At 39.7% G+C, this 16888-nt stretch overlaps 1 protein-coding gene across 3 annotated transcripts; it reads right to left on the bottom strand.

Moving 5' to 3' along the window:
* Positions 1 to 295: 295 nt before the first annotated feature.
* On the bottom strand, positions 296 to 16295 carry LYRM7 (LYR motif containing 7). 3 transcript variants are annotated; one of them, XR_014577103.1, is made up of 6 exons: positions 16211 to 16295; positions 13612 to 13684; positions 12113 to 12183; positions 9639 to 9720; positions 8924 to 9090; positions 296 to 982 (listed from the first exon to the last, which is right to left on the bottom strand). XR_014577103.1 is itself a non-coding variant. In XM_083818976.1 (5 exons), the coding sequence occupies exons 1-5, from the start codon at positions 16226 to 16228 to the stop codon at positions 906 to 908; spliced, it is 321 nt and encodes a 106-aa protein (XP_083675102.1). In that variant the 5' UTR covers positions 16229 to 16293; the 3' UTR covers positions 296 to 905. The 3 variants fall into 3 exon arrangements, 1 of the variants encoding a protein (XP_083675102.1); XR_014577104.1 differs by lacking the exon at positions 296 to 982 and adding an exon at positions 993 to 8162; XM_083818976.1 differs by lacking the exon at positions 8924 to 9090 and having other exon boundaries at positions 16211 to 16293.
* Between the last annotated feature and the right edge of the window lie 593 nt (positions 16296 to 16888).

The following is a 16888-nucleotide window of genomic DNA, read 5'->3' as shown; positions in this document are numbered from 1 at the left end:
AAAATGAATTGATAAGGGCTTAGTAAAACTCACCATAAATTCAGTCTAGGCAAGTCAGATCACTTGCAACTAAGTAAGAAGACACTTTCCTTTGGAAAATGCCTCATTATGTTACTATAATACTGTAATTATAAGATAAACAAAAACAAAATTACTCACAGACCCTGATATCTACAGCAATATCCTGAGGTGAGGTTACGGTTAAATTCTCTTGTTCCACTGTCAACCACAAACTCAAACCCTGCCAACCCTCCTTGTTCAAAGGTGCGAGCCAGAAGAAAAACACTACACACACTTTCCCATCTGCAACACCAGAATAATTTATTCAACCTTAAGAAGTCTCAAACATTACAGTATTTTAGTGTACAGTTAAAAACAACTTCAGAAATCATGCTTTTGAGTCAAAGCATAAACTTAACGTGAAGCTCCATAAGATGGCTTTTCACTAGTTCAAAGCAGTATATGATTGATGATAAACTTATAAATATTATCAGGATTAAGAACTGCATTTCACTTGCATTTAGTTTCCAAAAGCTCTGGATTGCTGGGAAACAATCTCCGTCTGATAATTATCATAATTAAAAACTTCCTGGCTGAAGTAACACAATTTAGCAGTACATACATATATATATATACACACATATATATATAGTTATGCACTTTTTTTTTTTTTAAGGGAACTGTGTCTCGAACTTCTGTGGAAATATTAGTATCTTCCACAAAAGATGTCCACAATGATATCATAACGAACAGTAAAACTTAGAAACAGTTTGGTTTTAGTCCATGTTCTTGGCAATAATAACAAAAATTAAAATTTGAAAAACAGTTAAGACAGGTATCTACTGCTGTTTTTCGCAGGCCTTATTACCAGATATTATCCTACGGGGGAGAAGGGCATACTCTCCTCAGGATTCACGCTTTTTCGTTGGTTTATCAAGGTAAGGAGTATTGTCTTGCAGCAGATCCTTCCTGGGTATGAGCACTGTAAAAAAAAAAAAAAAAACAAAAAAAAAACTATTACAAATATCATCTTATAGCAAATACTACTTAAAATCATAAAGTTGTTTTAACATTTCCAAACAAAAAATCAGGTTACTAAAGCAAGAATTAAACTTATGGTATACATACAAGCAGCATCATGGTAACTACCTAAGACAAAATTATACTGGTTTTACCTTCTGCTAGACAGAATATTTCCTTCACCTTTTTCCTTTTAGCAACACTGAAAATATTTTAATAGCATTAATAATTCATAAAAAATTTCAAACTGTTGCAATAGCTTTTAATAAGAAAGAGAATGGCAATTTTAACGCTCCTGAGTCAGATTATGTTTACTTCAACAATTCCCAAAGTTAACATTAAATTTGGCATAACCCTCCACTTCAACCTCCTGAAATCTAATCTGTAACAATCATCTTGTCACAGCTGCTTTACAGGCCAACAGAAAAAGAAAGCATCAAATGACAATTATGACCACTATATCCTCACAGAACTGCATCAGGTCAGGGTTTGTCTAATTACGCATCACTTTAACCTGTTTCTGGTAAGTTCTTGCCTTTTAGCTCTTAGAAATCAGCCTGTCCTTTCTTCCTGAGGGGAAGGAGCTGTGTTGCGTTGGATTTGCTCAAGCAGTACAAACTAAAGCACAAACAGCCCAAATCATAATCCTGTACTTTGACTAAGTCAGATATCAGCTAAGCATATAGCAAACCTGTACAAATGTACATGTGCACGCGTGCAATGACATTCTGTCCCAAGTACACTGATAACCCGTGTACTGTAAGAAAGAAAATTGATTTCCTTAAGGTTATGTTCCTTTTGCCTTTGTGGACTGACAGCAATCCATTAAATAAGTTTCTAAGACCTTTAAATAAACTTGCAATTCTGTTTCTCTTACAGTGAAAAGACTGATAATTAATCTTATGACAAGTCATATTGATATACACACCTGGAACAGGTAACAGAAATTAAAAAAGACAGAATTCGATATAAAGTACTGAAAAACACTATGTACAAACAGATAATGACTGAAACAACTTTTAAATCTTCCTTTAAAAAGCTATGTTTTGAACATATGCTATCACATGTCACACTCAGCACATCAAAAGAATCAGAACATGTAGCATGTGTGATTTGTTATTAAAATGTAAACTCTACTTGTACCATTAGAAATTAAAATGAAAAGAATGGAACATGCTGGATAACATAACTCATACTGGATCATTTGGGGAAAAAAATGAAAAATTGTCTAATGTGACTAACAAGCTCTTAAATGAAAACGTCTTATCTCTAGTAAGGAAAGTTCAACCTAATTCACTAGTAAATACAAACTTGACTATACACAACAGTCCCAATTTCTTTTTGGAAAGTTTAACATTGCCCTGTGCACTGTTTCTAAAGTTACGACAGCACATAATTATATCATTTGATTAGGGAAAACGTTCCCCTTACCGATCAATATTTGTTCTCACTGCCTAAGACCAGAGATGCAGGATGCAGAGGAAGAAAAACAGCAGATGTAACTAAATCGTATATTGTCAGCTAAAATACGAAAAGTTAAGAGTCTAAAGATTATGAACTCAGTTAAGGAAACAAACTGCAGCAATAGGCTTCTGAAACATATTTTGCCTAGTTTCTTGTTCCCCTCTCTTCTTTCACGTGACAGAACTAATCACTTCAAACTCTTTTTTTTTTTAAATGAAGCAAGAAAATTAATTAGTAGTTAATTATTACTAAGTTTATACAGCCCAAATGTAGGTATTTCACATTTTCACTCCATATAGGCCAACACACTTTCTATTACAGCAACCTACAAATTTTCTAAAATAAACATGTAGCACTAAAATAAAACACTATGAAAAGTTAACTTTTCAAAGGGATTCACTTATTTTTATTTGCCAGCTAATAGCAACTCAAGCAGCCACCTTAAGACACACTACAAATGATTTTAAATGTTTTTATCTTAACTTTAGTAACTTAAAGAATAGCTCATTTAGAAGCAAGACAAGTTCACAATATTTCTTCCATTCTAAACTAGAAAACCATAAACACATTTTCATATCCATTTGAAGACAACTGAAAGCTTCTTAAAGGCTACTTATCCTTGAATCTGCAAATGAAAATAACTTTCTTTTCCTCTAAATCAGCACCAAGCCTCTCATGTAACACACGATGATACCATAAAAACATAAGAGATAACTGAAATTCTATTGGCACTGTGAAAGTTAACACAGAGAATAAAAATTAAGGAGTTTGACCTTACTCTACTACAACTTTTTAAATCAAAGCTGTATTGAAAATGAATACCTGTTCAATTTACTACTTAAGCGGACTCATATACCTACAGAGGGACTTCCTACAACAAACTTTCCTCTGTAAACTGGCTTGCAGGTACCAAAATGCAAAGGGGAGTTAAAAGAAGGTGATTATTTTCATCATGTACATGCTTGCTTTAAGTAAAGTTAAAAGAAGCACAGTTAACGAGCCAAAAGATACCACTTCCCTAAAGATGCAAGTGCTTCAGGCACGGTTTTTACAGACAAAACTCTGCTTGCAATGTCAGAAAGGAAAAATAAAACTAAGAAGCCCTCTAGACAGCTATCCATAGACTGAACTGAAAGTTAAAGTCCCACTTCCAACTTTTTCCTTTTTTTAATCTTTGACATTTTTTCTTTACAAAGAGGCAAGGCTGGGAACAGCAGTACGACATACTCAAAAAATGGAGCAGCAATGGAAACCACACCCATTGATAAGTAGGTACCACACTAACCATGCTGCTCAGCATAAACTGTTACCAAACTGTGCTGACAACTCCCTTGAAATTCTGGATATGGTTTCAGAAAATTTCTAATGGCACCCTCTCTACTACCAGTGACATTAATACTATAATAAGAGCTATACTAGAATTGCCTCTATCACAGTCCTATCTGATTAATCAAAGCTGGATTCTCAGGAAAGACACAAATACACTAGAAACCTGCTCAAGCAATGGTACTTAGGAACTAATGTTTCGTTACTGATCAATTTACTACGGTATAAATGTCTGTATATTCTCTCTGGAAGGAGATTTGCTTTTACTCTTTCTACGACAATATCAAGCCATACATTTAGTTTCATCTTCTGCTTTTTTGTATTTTGACTTACAACCTGCTTCTGGCCACAAAGAAAAAAAACATTGCCATGACCTGTATGAATTATTGTGTAAAGTTAAAAATGATTTTTTTGGGTTATTAGGTGTAAATGTAAATTCCAGCTTCACTGAATACTCTCTGTATAATTAAGCAGGAATATCTACCCACTCTTGACATTTTTAATAGTGTTCATTCTTATTCTGGGAACTTTTAACATAATGCTCTACACTTTTCTAAGCATTCCTGATCTTTTACATGATGACTCACTACCTGTCAAGATTAAATATTTCTCTCTTCAATATATATTCCAAACACACACAAAACACATGGCTCTCAAACTGTGACGGCTGTTTTGAAATTATTATTTTATTCTTATTACAGAAATATCAAGCATAGCAAGAAGCAGAGCTTAGACCTATCCAAAACACATACAGAGAAAAAATTAACAGGCAAGAAACTGCATAATGACATCCTTTGTTTTCATAAAGTCAAATACACTCTGTAGCATTTATTGCTAGACGACAAAGTTTTCCTGGCTAGACTCTGAAAGACCTCCATCTACCACGCAAACTTTGTCGTCACCTTTTCTCCAAGAATTCTGTAAAATTAGGCAGGGGCATTTCTGTCACTGTATTCTTATGATGATGTTACAGGGGACAGCACTGAAAGCCCTGCTAAAGTCAAAAAAGACGACAATCAATGCTCTTCCCATGCCCACTAAGTCATCCCTTTCATCACAGAAGGGCATCAAGTTTGTCAGGCACGATTTCATAAATTTTTGCTGACTACTCACAGTCACCCTTCTGTTCTTAGTATGTTTGGAAACATCTTCCACGAGAATTGGCTTGCCATCTTCCCAGGAATCAAGGTGAGGCTGACCAGCCTGTAGTCTCTCAGGTTCCCTCTTGCCCTTCTTGAAAAGGGGAGTGACACTTGCTTTCTCCAAATCCCCAGGCAATTTCCCAAATCACCATGACCTTTGAAAGACAGTTGAGCAGCCTTCCAATGACATCAGCCAGCTCCCTCAGCACCATGGGCGCACTGCATCAGGTCTCATGGATTTTCGTATACCCCGTCTGTTTAAGTGTTCCCTAGATTTGTTTGCCTCTACCATAAGTAAGTTGTTCGTGCTCCAGATATTTCCACTGATATCTGAGGCCTGGGACCCCTGAAGGCAAATCTTATGAGGAAAGAATAAGGCAAAGAAGGTACTGAATACCTTGGCCTGCTCCATGTCCTTTTTTACTAGGTCCCCTGCCCTAATCACTGGTGGACCCACACTTTTCCTCCTCTTCCTACTGCTAAATTTGAAGAAGCTGTTCTTGCTGTCCTTCACATTCCTTGCCAAGATCAACTGCAGGTGGACTCCAACTTTCCTAACCCTATCCCTACACACATTGTATTAGAACATAAATTAGTATTTGAATACGAATCCATTTGGATTCCATTTTTTGTGATGGAAATTCTGCCTTACAGCCCCCGTTGGCATTCTCTAAATAGCTTTTGTCACACTGCCACAGCATGCCTGCATTCCCAGAAATGTCTCAAAGAATGCTCTTAAGAAAATGGAAGCCGTATAATGACAGAAGGTCTTGCATGGACGTATCACTGGTTAAACTGTGCAAAGTCCATCAGTGCTGGTCAATTTTTAAGCACCACCTCCTAAAAGCACAGGAGCAGGCAATTCCAAAATGCTGGAAGTCGAGCAGGCAGGGCAAAAGGTCAGCTTGGCTGAGCAGGAATCTTCTTCTAGAGCTTATGCAGAAAAAGAAAGCATGTGGCCACTGGAAGCAAGGTCTGGCTGGCAACATGGGAGGACTACGGAGATGCTGTTTGCCATGGTGGGGAGAAAATCTGTGCGGCCAAAGCTCAGTTAAAGTGGAAGCTGGCAAGCACTGCGGCTGACAACAAAAAGGACTCTTGAAGTATGATAACAGCAAAAGAAGGACCAGAGATAACGTAGGTCTGTTACCTGATGAGAATGGTCACCTCACAAACACGGATGTACACGAAGTATAGAGACGTTTAATTCATGTCTGTCTTCAACACCAATGACGGGCCCTGGGATACTCAGCCCTGATTTGGAGGACCATGACTGTGGGAACAATAAATTCCCAGTCAACTCCAAACTTGTGCAGGATTTGCTGCTCCAGCTGGATGCATGCAAGTCTATGTGGCTCAATGGGATTCATCTCAGGGTATTTGGGAAGCTGGCTGATGTCTCAAGAGACCTCTCTCAATTAATTTCAAACGGTCTTGGGAATCTGGAGAGGTCCCAGTCAATTGGAAGCTGGCAAATGTTACCCCATTTTTCACAAATGACAAGAAAGATGAACCTAGTAATTACAGGCCTATCAGTCTCACTTCCGTATCTGGTAAAATTATGGAAAATATGATTTTAGGAGTTATTGAAAAACACCTGCAAGATAATGCAGCCATCATGAGTTCAGAAGGGGAAAGTCCTGTTTAATTTCCTTTTATAACAAGGTCATCCACTTAGTTGACCACGGGAAGCCAATTGATGGATTTTTTTTGTATTTCAGCACAGCTTTTGATACTGTTTCTCACAACATCCTTATGGACAAAATATCCAGCATACAGCTAGACAAACACATAATATGATGGGTGATAGGTCAGGATCAAAGGGTTATAGTAAATGGGGTTACATCAGGCTGGCATCCAGTCACTATCAGGGTTCTGCAGGGCTCCATTTTAGGGCCACTTTTCTTTAATGTTTTCATAAATGACTTGGATGCAGTACTTGAAAGTATACTAAGGAAGTTTGCGGACAACAATAAATAGGAAGGAGCTGTTGACTCTCTTGAGAGTAGAGAGGCCTTGCAAAGAGATCCTGACAGACTAGAGGGCTAGGCAAACACCAGCAATATGAAGTTTAACCAGATCCAAGTGCTGGATTCTGCACCTGGGAAGGAGAAACCCTGGTTATACATACAGACTGGGGGATGAAAGGATGGAGAGCAGCCCCAAAGAAAGGGATCTGGGGGTTTTGGTCAATAGCAAGCTGAATACGAGCCAGCAGTGTGCCCTGGCAGCCAGGATGGCCGACTGTATCCTGGGGTGCATCACGCACAGCATTGCTAGTTGGTCGAGGGAAGGGATTGTCCCGCTCTTTGGGTGCCACAGTATAAAAAAGATATAAAACTATTAGAGCGTGTCCAAAAGAGGGCTACAAAGATAGCAAAGGGTCTAGAGGGGAAGACGTACAAGGAGCAGCTGAGGTCCCTTGGTTTGTTCAGCCCGGAGCAGAGCAGGCTGAGGGGAGGCCTCATGGCGGCCTGCAGCTCCCTCACGAGGGGAGCGGAGGGGCAGGCGCTGAGCTCTGCTCTCTGGAGACAGCGACAGGACCCGAGGGAACGGCATGGAGCTGGGACAGGGGAGGGTCAGGCTGGGTGTTAGGGAAGGGTTCTGCACCCAGAGAGGGGTCGGGCACTGGGACAGGCTCCCCAGAGCAGTGGTCATGGCACTGATCCTGCTGGAGTTCCAGAAGCGTTTGGACACCGCTCTCAGACACAGGGTCTGATTTTTGGGTGGTCCTGTGAGGATCCAGGTTTTGGTCTTAATGATCCTTATGGGTCCCTTCCAACTCAGAATATTCTATGATTCTAGGTGAAAAGTAATGAAAAGAAATGAAAAGTAAGTGAACAGTTCTCACAATGGAGGGGTGTCAAAAGTAGTTTTCTACACATATTTTCATTGATATCCATGCTTTTCAATGTATTTCTAAATGACCTGGAAAAGGAATTGAACAGTGGAGTATTTTTCCAATGATACCAACCTGAACAGTTTTTAATGTAGAGAGATTCAGTGCACGCAGGCTCAAAAAAATACCAAATGCAAAGAAACTGATAAAGTTTACTTTGACCACTTAAATGATTTTAATGAAAACAATGTAATTTAGTAAAAATAAATAAATGAATGTGGCAGCCAAAAATGAAATATTCCAGGTTTGCCCATAGCCTGATGACTGGTGTTAGCTCTGATGCCCTCCTCACTTGAACACATACAGGAGAACTGGAAAGAATGCAAAGAAGAGCAACAGAATGATCACAAGCGTTCAGTTGTTGTTTCACAGAGAAGCCGTTCCATAGGTGAAGAAAACAAACCAAAGGCAACAAGGGGCTTAAAAACCCATGAGAAGCTTGGTGAAAACGGATAGTGATTCACAAGCAGGACTTCACTCCAAACATACTACAGTAAGCGCTTCTTCATGCAAACCATAGTAAATTCTCTGACAAAAACACCTAGATGCAAGAAATTTGCATGGGTTGATGGAAGCAAGTACATGATACAGAAATTCACTGAGGATAACTAAAACAGAAACCATCCCTGGCTCTGGAGGTGTTGTCAGCTGTAAACACCTGGAAGATACGAAATGTACTTGCTTTGTTCCTACTCTTCCACTGCCACCTGCCTAGGACCACTGTAGAATCATTGCCAACACAGTCTAGACATATCTTTGCCCTTGATCATTACGGCTATTCTAAGCCTGAAAATAGACACAAAGATTTACAGACACCACTAACTCATAGAATGGCTTGGGTTGGAAGGAACCTCAAAGGTCATCCATTTCCAACCCCACTGCCATAGACAGGGACACCACCCACTAGAACAGGTTGCTCAGGGCCTCATCCACCCTGGCCTTGAACACCTCCAGGGATGGGGCATCCACAATGCCTCTTGGCAACCTGTGCCAGTGCCTCACCACCCTCTGAGTGAAGAATTTCCTCCTAAACAGAAGAGAAAGGAAATGATGTATACACCTGAAGACTTACCCTATAATCCACTACACATCTGTTTGGTGTAAACTGAACCTACTACTTCTCTTCTGTCTGCCTACAAGACTAGAGGACTTCCAAACCAGGAGTCAATATTTCAGAATTTGATAGGCCTTTCCGTCAAGGTCATCGCTGTGTGGCATACTCCAAGGAAGAACCCGCAACTTAAGTTGTCAGAACAAGGTTTTGGGTAGAACACAACAGTCCTGTTCAAAAAAAGCTATTCTATAGGCAGCATACACACTGCATTTGTTAATTCTCCTCACATAGCTTCTACCTATTTGGCAGAGCAAAAACCTAGAGAAATTGTGGTTAATTCCTTCAGACATACACTGACTGATTAGCCAGTACATGCAACTTGACTTGCTAACTAATTGCTGTCACTCCTAATGGTTAAGGTACCAATTAAAACTTATTTTTCTCCATGAGAGCATTAAAAGCAGTTTGTGCCTCTCTTCTACCAGCTTCTGTATTTCAAAAAACAACAACAAACACAACCAAAAAACAACTGTGTAGAAAATTTGTATCTTTGAAACTTCTACTGGTTAAATTATACTGTACCAATACTATACTATATTATACTGTATGGGCAGAGAAACAAACAAGAGGAAGACTTCTGCCCTCTCTATCCCTCTAATAAATGCATGTAAAACTTGAAAACTAAGCAAACTACAACATTTTTAAACATGTTTAAGCAAGCAGCTTTACTCACGTATTTTGTCGGAATCTGTGTGAACTGCCTGAATAACAGAAGTTCTGAGGATCACTTCAACATCTGAAGCTATTTTCAGAAGCTAGTAAAGGAAAAAAAAAAAAAGAGCAATTTAAATAATATGCAATTATTCCTGAAGGTATTTTCTACATTAGAGAGCTATTCAAATACAAAAGTTCTATTATGCAATAAGCTACCTATGATCTATACATAGCCTTCACTTTGGAGGTCACGGAGTACCAGACAAGCTGACATACAAACTACATACAGCATGAGAAGAAGGAAACAAGCTCAGTAGCATACAGTAGTATAAAATCTATACACCCAATTAAACCTGCAAAGGAATAAAATATAATGCAATTACCACAAGAATTAACTCTTTTCCAATGATCACAGATATCAGTGAATGCCTCAATAACATAATTCAAGTACCCTCTAACGAAAGCGCAAGCTGGCTCTTTTAACATTCCTGCTCTTGAAATAAGGACACAAAAATAGGGGCAAAATATAACAAGAACACTGAGGGTTAACGAAAAAAAACACAGAGGACCATGATTAGCAGAGGCATTAATATTTGGCAAAAAGCCCAGAATTCCTTCCCTCATCAAAAGGATAAACAGAGTAATCCTTGCCAATTTTGCTGAGCAATTACCAGAACTGTAGTACTTGTTTGCACGATACCTTCATCAGAAATAAATGAATTAGCACAAGTGAGTCGCTCTGGGAGACATGCCTACACTAGGAAGTAGGGTGTACCAACAGGAAAGGATTTTTGCAAAGTACAAATAGGAGCTGAGGACTTGCCATCTACACAAAATTTCTACGCACCCTCTCCCTTTTAAAGGGTTTGGACTAGGTATCTTCTGGCTCCCCCTGTGCAATGTGCATTAGCAGCCAGACTGCACGCTCTTGAAGCACGCCTTCCATTTCAGCTTCATCTTAAAGGAACTGTCGTGCGCTCTGAGACCGCTTCACAAAAGAAGCCAAATCACAGTACGTGGAGACAACCAAGGTTGCGCACTCCTGTTCTGAACTAAAATGCTGCTGTAGATGCAGCTGCATCTCACATTTTAATATTGCTGACAGTTACTCCTACCTCCTTATGTCACTACATACTTTAATATATGATGTCATATTAGAAGATATTGCGGCTTTCAACTCTGGCAAAGCAATGAACAGCGGTTGCTCAGCATTTACTTTTGGTAGTTGAACAATAATTCCCCTGGTGTTTATGCAAATAGTTTTCCAGATTCTTAAAAGTCCCATAGGTCATTTGATTCAGTTCTTCCGCATTCAAGTCACTTCAGTATATATATAACACCCAGCTTCTATGGTGTTCTAGGATACTGTGGTTTTGGTGAAAGTCAAGAATTTCTTCCACTGACTTTTTTAAATCCATGTATCATAAACCCATATTAAAAAAGTTACATATGTATTTTGTTGGTTGCCACTCCTAACAAATATAGTTTTAAAAACTACAGCAAGTATTTTTTTGTACACCTATCACACACAGAACATACAATTTAACAAAGCAGATACCTGGAACATAAACAAAGAAGTATTACGTCTAGGGCCTGACAAGAAGCAGAAATGGTACAAAGTTGGAAAGGTTTAGACTTATTTCCACAAGGGACAGATGGAAGCACTTTACAACACATTATTGTCAGTATTAGAGCTACTCAGTAGCACCCAATGAAACTGGAAATGTGGCCCTTACAAGGCTGAACGATAATGTCTATATTATTCCTCCAAATAGATAGTAATAACCAGAAATAGCTAATAGAGAAGTTTCATTTCACACCTCAGTGAATTTTAGAAGAATTACTCAGTAAAATGTGTTAAAATAACTGAACAAAGGTAATGCAATGTTCTATTCCTTTCAATGCACCATGAGGAAAGAAGCAAAAAAAAACCAAACAACAAAAAGCCAAAAAGGCCCAATAGTATAAATAATCTCTCTGAGCTACAATAGTCACGACCATTTGCCTGTTTTCTACCTCCTACAAAAGAAGCCACCTCATTTGTGATCAGGAATCAAAGTACCTTCTTGTCTCTGCCAGTAACTGTGCAGATTATTTAAAGTCTTCTCCCTCTTTCTGTGCTTCTCTGCACAATAAACTAAACAGGTAAACTTAAGTGAACAAAGCTCAGGTGTGTTATAAGGAAAACAAATCTTTTCATGAAAAATAGCAACATAAAACACTAACATTGTTCTAAGTTTCAAAATAAGCATATTGGAATACCAGAAGAAGCCTTCTCCCTATATATTGTTGTACGTGCAAAATTCTATGATGTACTCTCTATAAAAAAAGATCCATGGAAAAGCCTCTTCTGACTCACCTGGTTTTCATAATGATTCAGTAAGCATTTGTGCTGGTTTAGAGATCTTTTAAGTAAAAGGCTCCCCTTTTATAAGTATTTTTATTCAAATTGGAAACAAACAAACAAACAAAAACATGCAAACAAATAAATACCTCATTTATTTTCTCTTCAGATGTCTCATTTTGGTTATTTTTAAATTCTTCATTTATCTTTTGTCTTGCAGCTAAATAAAGCAAGCAAAGTAAATAAAGTGTGAACAAAATCATAATCATGGATTTGTCACTGTCAAAGCTCACAATCCTATGACCATTATATTTGCCTCGGGGTTGTTAACCTGGCTTTTGTCTACATTCCTTTGGCTACCTACTCCTTTCCCCTAAGACATCATTTCCTTCCTGGTGCACTCAGTCCAAAGTCTTAATACAAGATTTCCATGGACTTCAGGTGATGTCAGATTTTGAGTTGACTGGTCCAGCAGTAAAATACAGTGCTTTGATTGCTCATCTAGCATTATGAGCCTTAAAAAGAACTGACATACAGAGGCCATTACTAAAATGTCAGTTACTGCAGAAGCAGTATTTATCCCCTGAAGGGCAGCCATACATAAAGAGGATAAACTCCAGCACTTAGAATTAAATATGCTCTGGTTGTACTGAAGAGAAGGAAAGAGGGGGAAAAAAAGCTAAAAACCACCACGGTTCAATAAAAAGAGATGGTTTCCTTAAGAAGCTTGACTCTTAACAGTCAGTTTTTTATTTCAACTTAAAGGATGTCTGTTTACGGACGCAAACAGGTTTCCCCAATAATTGTCTATAAAATGTGGAAAGGAATCATTCAATGAAAGATAATTAAGAGTTTTCTCTTTGTATGTTCTTTTGCCTACTTCTTAAGCTCCTTCTCTCTTACAAAATATGTACATACACATTTCAAAAAAGAATGAAAACATCTGAATATAAATTCTCCCCTCTCCAGCTATTTTTCATAAAATGGCATTGATATACCCTCCCTCACAACAGCAGCATTGTTTATGATAACAAGTCAGTAGAAATAAGAACATTCACAGCTTCATATTGCCTATCTTCTCTGTATGCCACCACAACAAACACGAAATGGAAAAAAAAATAAATCAAAATTTCCAAAAATGGGAAAAGTTGCAAAGAATACAGAGAAAGAACAGAATACAGTTGCTATTTCTCTTGAAAAGACTGTTTGGGTAAGACAGGAAAATTACTACTGAAATTACAGTTGCTTAAAATAGGCATAGGCCAATACTGAGAAAAAAAGAAGTACTCCCATCTCCTTCCCTTGCATTTTTGGCTCTTGCATCACATACTCACTGGTCTTGAGAGAAGAGTTAGCACAGCTAAATACAAACAGGAGCTGCAGAATTGGCTCGAGTCAATACTAAGCATCATCACCTCCTCTGGAAAAGGGAGTATTATTAGCTCCCTTCATCACTTTTACATCCTTAGTAAAAAGAGCACAGGTGCAGCAGCATCCCTGTGACATTAACAAAGAAGCCCTATCAAATCTCCACAGACATGGCAACGACACATACTGTAAGCATCCATCTTACTCAGGCATGTAACACACAGAGAAGAAGTTCCACAAAAAGGCAGGTAAGCATCCACCACACAAAAATCTATCTTACCTTCAAGGGCTCTGGTATCATTTTTAAAAACTTCTTGCCGGGTTCTGTGTAGCAATTTAAAAAGCTTCAAAACCTGTCAATACAACATCAATAGGATTAGCTTGTTTGCCAGCAAGATTCTTAGTTAAAACGAGCATGCTGCAATGAACAGTGTTGTGGCTTTCACACTGCTGCTTTTTAGTATGACATCTGGTATGAAATCAGTACCTGAAACACTTTACTTCAATTCCTGATCAAATAGCTTGCAGCCAAAGCAGATGTAAGGAAATAAAATTCCTAGATGGTTCTAGATGTTACAAATCAATCTGAAATGCTACAGAGTACTAGCAATACACATGTAAGTAGTCATTTGGCATGGTGGGGATATAATCCTGAAAATACCTTCATGCAAGCATATTTATTGTGCCAATATCAAATACAAACAACAGAACCAGAATACCTGTGCAACGATTTTCATGGTTACATTACTGGATATTCTCCAATTAAAAAAAAAGAAAAAAAAAAGATAAAGTATTCTCACAGTTAAAAGCCATTGTAAAGAAAGCGAACTTACAAAGGATCTCGAAATTGTATATTAACTAATCAGAAAAAGTATTTTTAATTTCTCCCTGTAATACACAGTTATAACCTTCTACAGGTAATGGGGCAAAACCAACAAAAAATGGAAGTATTTCTCTAAATGTAACTGCCAGATCAGCAAATAAAAAAAATCATTAAAAACAAACACTTGAAAAATTAGGATTTACAATGTAGAGATGACAGATCTTGCTATGGATGTAAAGCAAAAATATTGATAATCATTGCTCACAGGCATATAATTTGGGCTGTTTATTCACACAGATTGTCATGAATTACAGAAACCCTCTGAAACTCCTGACCTCATGTCAATCTGTGACAAGTATCAAAAAAAGTCCATTAAGGTGACACCTTTTAAAGTTATTTCTACCACTTCCTCTTACACTGAGGCACCACTAGAAGGCACAATTCTCAGTACCTCACAATAATCTTGTTTTCTCACAATTAGTATTCCACAAATTTCTCAGAAGGAAACAGAGGAAACGCAGGTCTGTAACTGAGAAATGCCTCTTATCCATCACTGTGCTTTGTACCTGTAAACTGGAGAAGCAAGCAAGCCTGTCCCCTGGAGGTAAAAGGCCAATGATGGGACAGCAGCCAGTAAATACATCCTAGCAGGGCCCTGGAAAAAGTGCTGTCTCTTTTTTCGGTCTCTCAGTGACAGAAAAAGAAGCAGCAAGCATCTCTGAATGCTTTCACTTCCACCAGATGTCAAGACATTTTTAGGTTTTTAATTTAAGTTCTCATCCCTGTGCTCAACTGTTCACTCGGCTACATTTTAAGATAATTCATCCAGACACACAGGAACAGAAAAAGACAGAGGAGAAGAGAGAAAAGCTATGAAACAGTAAGAACCTTCAAACAGTTTAGTACTGCTTCCATAACATAACACTAACATAAATTTATTGCTATTAAGGGACAACTTACAAAAAACAGAAAGTTCAAATCTTGTTACACCTCAGCGGAGTAGAGCACTTTATAATTCATGATTAAGTACCCTGTTGTTGAGGATATACTACATATGAAATCAGAGCATGTGGACTCTCCTGACTCCATGCCCTTAAAAATCCACAGCCAACAAAAAACATTCCCTAGATGAATTCCCTGGGCTGAAACTGTGGAAAATACACCAATACAATTGAGAATCAGCAAGTAAATTTCTTGATCTGTTGATGCATTTTAGGAGATTTGACCATGCTATTTAGAGAGAATATTTTACTATTTCAGTTCCATAATCTTTCACGATCTTTGCAAATAACACAATTACCATTACAAACAGCTTTGAGTCAAACGTGCACGTGTGGTGAAGCCAGAGGAGGCATTTCATGATTATTTTGAACTGCTGGATCAACATTTTTCATTATTTTTCTTTTCCTCTGGTGGGGGTGTGTGTTGTGTGCGCGCTATTTACCTGTTAACTGCACACCCCACCTGGAAAGTTCTTCACCACACCAAGTGACAGAAGGGTTACCTCAGACAACCTGGGGGCAGGGGTTACTGATGGACTCACCCCTCCGTGCCCCACAGCCATCTGCTGAAACACAGTACCACCCTAACACCTGATGTGTACACCTAAGTATTAGCAGCCCTGACACTAGGCTGTAAAGCACTACAAACGGGCTCAAATTCCCCCGGAAGTCCTCTGTACTGTAAAGGTGAAAGGCTTGGAAGCCTATTCTGTTCCCGCTTTTCACCTTTGCGCCATAATTTCTTATTTTGATGTAATTTTACCCACTAAACGACTCCTTCCTCGCAGCTTGCCTCCTTCTTCCACAACGTCCCCGCGGGCAGGAGGGAGGCCACCGCTCCCTCGTTCCGCGTCCTCACCCCTCAATTAACGCCAGCAAACAAACAAACAAACAAACAAACAAAAAAACCACCCTATTAAGCATAAAATTTGCTCCCGGTCGCTATTCCCACCCCCGGGGTGCAAATTACGACCCCGGGGGGTGGGGGCAGCGCAGGGCCCCACCGACCCCACGCCCGTCCCCAGCCCCCCGCCGCGCATGCGCGCCGCGCTCACCCGGCCGCGGCTCGCCATGGCGACCGCCCTGCTCTGCCTGGCGCAGGGGGCGGAGGCGGAAGGGGCGCGGGGCCTGGGGCGGGACCGGGCGGTGACGGGAGGCTGGGGGGGAGCCGCCCGCCCACTGCGTCTCCGGCTCCTGAGGGGAAATGGGGGGGTCATTCCCTAATATGATGGGCCCTGTCTTAGCGACTGTATCCTTCATGTCCCTCAGGACCCTTGGATGCATCTCATCAAGCCCCGTTAACTCGTATACCTTTAGGTTCCTCAGCTGGTCTCGAACCTGATCTTCTCCTGCAGACGCTGTTGCAGAGCAGTGCTTACACAGAGCCCAGGACTTTGCAGCTCCTGGTGCTGCCCTGCCTGTGAGGAGGCTGGGGGTGCACAAGGGGCTGGGAGGGGACACAGCCTGGCCAGAGGGGTGTCCTGCACCGTATGATGTTGTGCTCAGCAGTAAAGCTGGGGGAAAGGAGGAGGCATAGGATGTTGGGACTTAAGGTGTTTGTCTACAGATGCCTTAAAGGAGGCTGTAGCGAGGTGGGGGTTGGTCTGTTCTCCCACGTGCCTGGTGACAGGACGAGGAGGAATGGGGTAAAGTTGCACCAGGGGAGGTTTAGGTTGGATATTAGGAAGAACTTCTTTACCGAAAGGGTTGTTAGGCATTGGAATGGGCTGCCC

This window comes from Anser anser (assembly GCF_964211835.1).
Source record: "Anser anser genome assembly, chromosome: Z".
In the NCBI taxonomy this organism is placed as follows: Eukaryota; Metazoa; Chordata; class Aves; order Anseriformes; family Anatidae; genus Anser; species Anser anser.
This window is presented reverse-complemented; position numbering and strand designations above follow the sequence as displayed.